This window comes from Sinocyclocheilus anshuiensis, unplaced genomic scaffold (assembly GCF_001515605.1).
Source record: "Sinocyclocheilus anshuiensis isolate Anshui unplaced genomic scaffold, SAMN03320099.WGS_v1.1 scaffold1543, whole genome shotgun sequence".
NCBI classification, from domain to species: Eukaryota; Metazoa; Chordata; class Actinopteri; order Cypriniformes; family Cyprinidae; genus Sinocyclocheilus; species Sinocyclocheilus anshuiensis.
Genome location: NW_015551074.1, coordinates 1,165,721 through 1,167,221, shown reverse-complemented (window position 1 = coordinate 1,167,221; position 1,501 = coordinate 1,165,721). Strand labels below are relative to the sequence as shown.

At 42.8% G+C, this 1,501-nt stretch overlaps 1 protein-coding gene across 2 annotated transcripts in view; it reads right to left on the bottom strand.

Annotated features, from left to right (window-relative positions):
- syn3 (synapsin III) overlaps positions 1 to 1,501 on the bottom strand; it is a 55,088-nt gene that overhangs the window by 502 nt on the left and 53,085 nt on the right. Inside the window, exons 11-14 of one of the 2 annotated variants that reach the window (XM_016452157.1) lie at positions 1,232 to 1,360; positions 1,074 to 1,149; positions 228 to 381; positions 1 to 126 (exon numbers count right to left, since the gene is read on the bottom strand). In XM_016452157.1, coding sequence (XP_016307643.1) covers positions 3 to 126; positions 228 to 381; positions 1,074 to 1,149; positions 1,232 to 1,360 — 483 coding nt within the window. In that variant the 3' untranslated portion in view covers positions 1 to 2. The remainder of the gene's footprint in view (positions 127 to 227; positions 382 to 1,073; positions 1,150 to 1,231; positions 1,361 to 1,501) is intronic. The other variant, XM_016452158.1, reaches the window with a different exon arrangement.

The window sequence follows — 1,501 nt, the reverse complement described above, 5'->3', positions numbered from 1 at the left end:
TGTTAGTCGGAGAACAGGCTGGCGAAGGACTGGCGGAGGCTGCGGATGGTTTCTGCTTTTGCCTCGTCGTCCGTCAGGTTTCCACGCAGCGTCTCGCTGAAGGTGTTGGTGAGCGACTGCGATTTACTGCAAGAGACAACGAACATTCATCAGAAACAGATCATGAATCGCTGCAGTTTCTCATCCTTTACAGAGTAACTGAAACGGAGAGAGAAGCAGGCTCTTACTTGAGCTGCGCGGGTTGTTTCTGGGATCCGGCTCCGCTGGAGGGAATGGGCCCGGGCTGGAAGGCCTGACTGGGAGAGGTGGTGGCAGATCGAGCGCGCTGAGGAGACGCCTGACCCGACTGAGACGGAGAACCAGAGCCTGAATGAGGACCACCTACACACACACACACACACGCTAGTGACACACCTGATGAGCAGCTACTGTAGATGTAATGAGTCTCTTCTGCTCATCAAAGCTGCATTTATTTGATCAAAAATACTGTAAAAAATTTGAAATATTATAATTTAAAAAAGATGTTTTCTATGTGAATATGTGTTAAACTAATGTATTTCTGTGATGCGCAGCTGTATTTTCAGCATCATTACTCCAGTCTTCAGTGTCACATGATCTTCAGAAATCATTCTAATATGCTGATTTGCTGCTCAAGAAACATTTCTGATTATTATCATCAATGTTTAAAACATTGATATTTTTGTGGAAACTGTGATACATTTTATTTTTCAGGATTCACAGATGAATAGAAAGTTCAAAAAGAACAGCATTTTTTTGAAACAGAAATCTTTTGTAACATTAGAAATGTCTTTAAAGTCACTTTTGATCAATTTAATGCATCCTTGATGAATAAAAGTGCTCATTTCTTTCTTACCCCAAACTGTTAAATAATAATGTATCACAGTTTCCACAAAAATATTGTGCAGCACAACTGTTTTCAACATTGATAATAGATATTCACACAGAAAACAGCTGTTTTACATTATAATAATATTTGGCATTTTTTACAGTATTTTTGATTAAAAAAAATGCAGCTCTAGTGAGAAGAAGAGACTTCTTTCCATGCTTCTGACCGCTGGCGTGTGCAGATTGAGCGTGTTGTTCACCTGGAGCTCGTCTCGGTTGAGTCGTCTGCGGTCCAGGTTGAGTCTACACACACACACACACACACGTGTTAAACTCCACAGACTGATGCTCAGGTTGAGTGTAAATGAGCACGTGACCGCGGTACCTTCGTGGATGTTTGTGGTGTGATCACTCCCAGCAGAGCGAAGGCCATCTTACTGATGACCAGATCACAGATCAGCTGCCGATCCTCCTCCACATGCTCTCCGATCAGAGGCATCGAGCTGTCCATCACCTGACCAAACACACACACGTTTGTTTTTGGGAATTGTGGGGACTCTCCATAGGCGTAATGGTTTTTCTACTGTACAGACAACAAACACACACAAAAACACACACACACACACACACAAAAACACACACACACACACACACA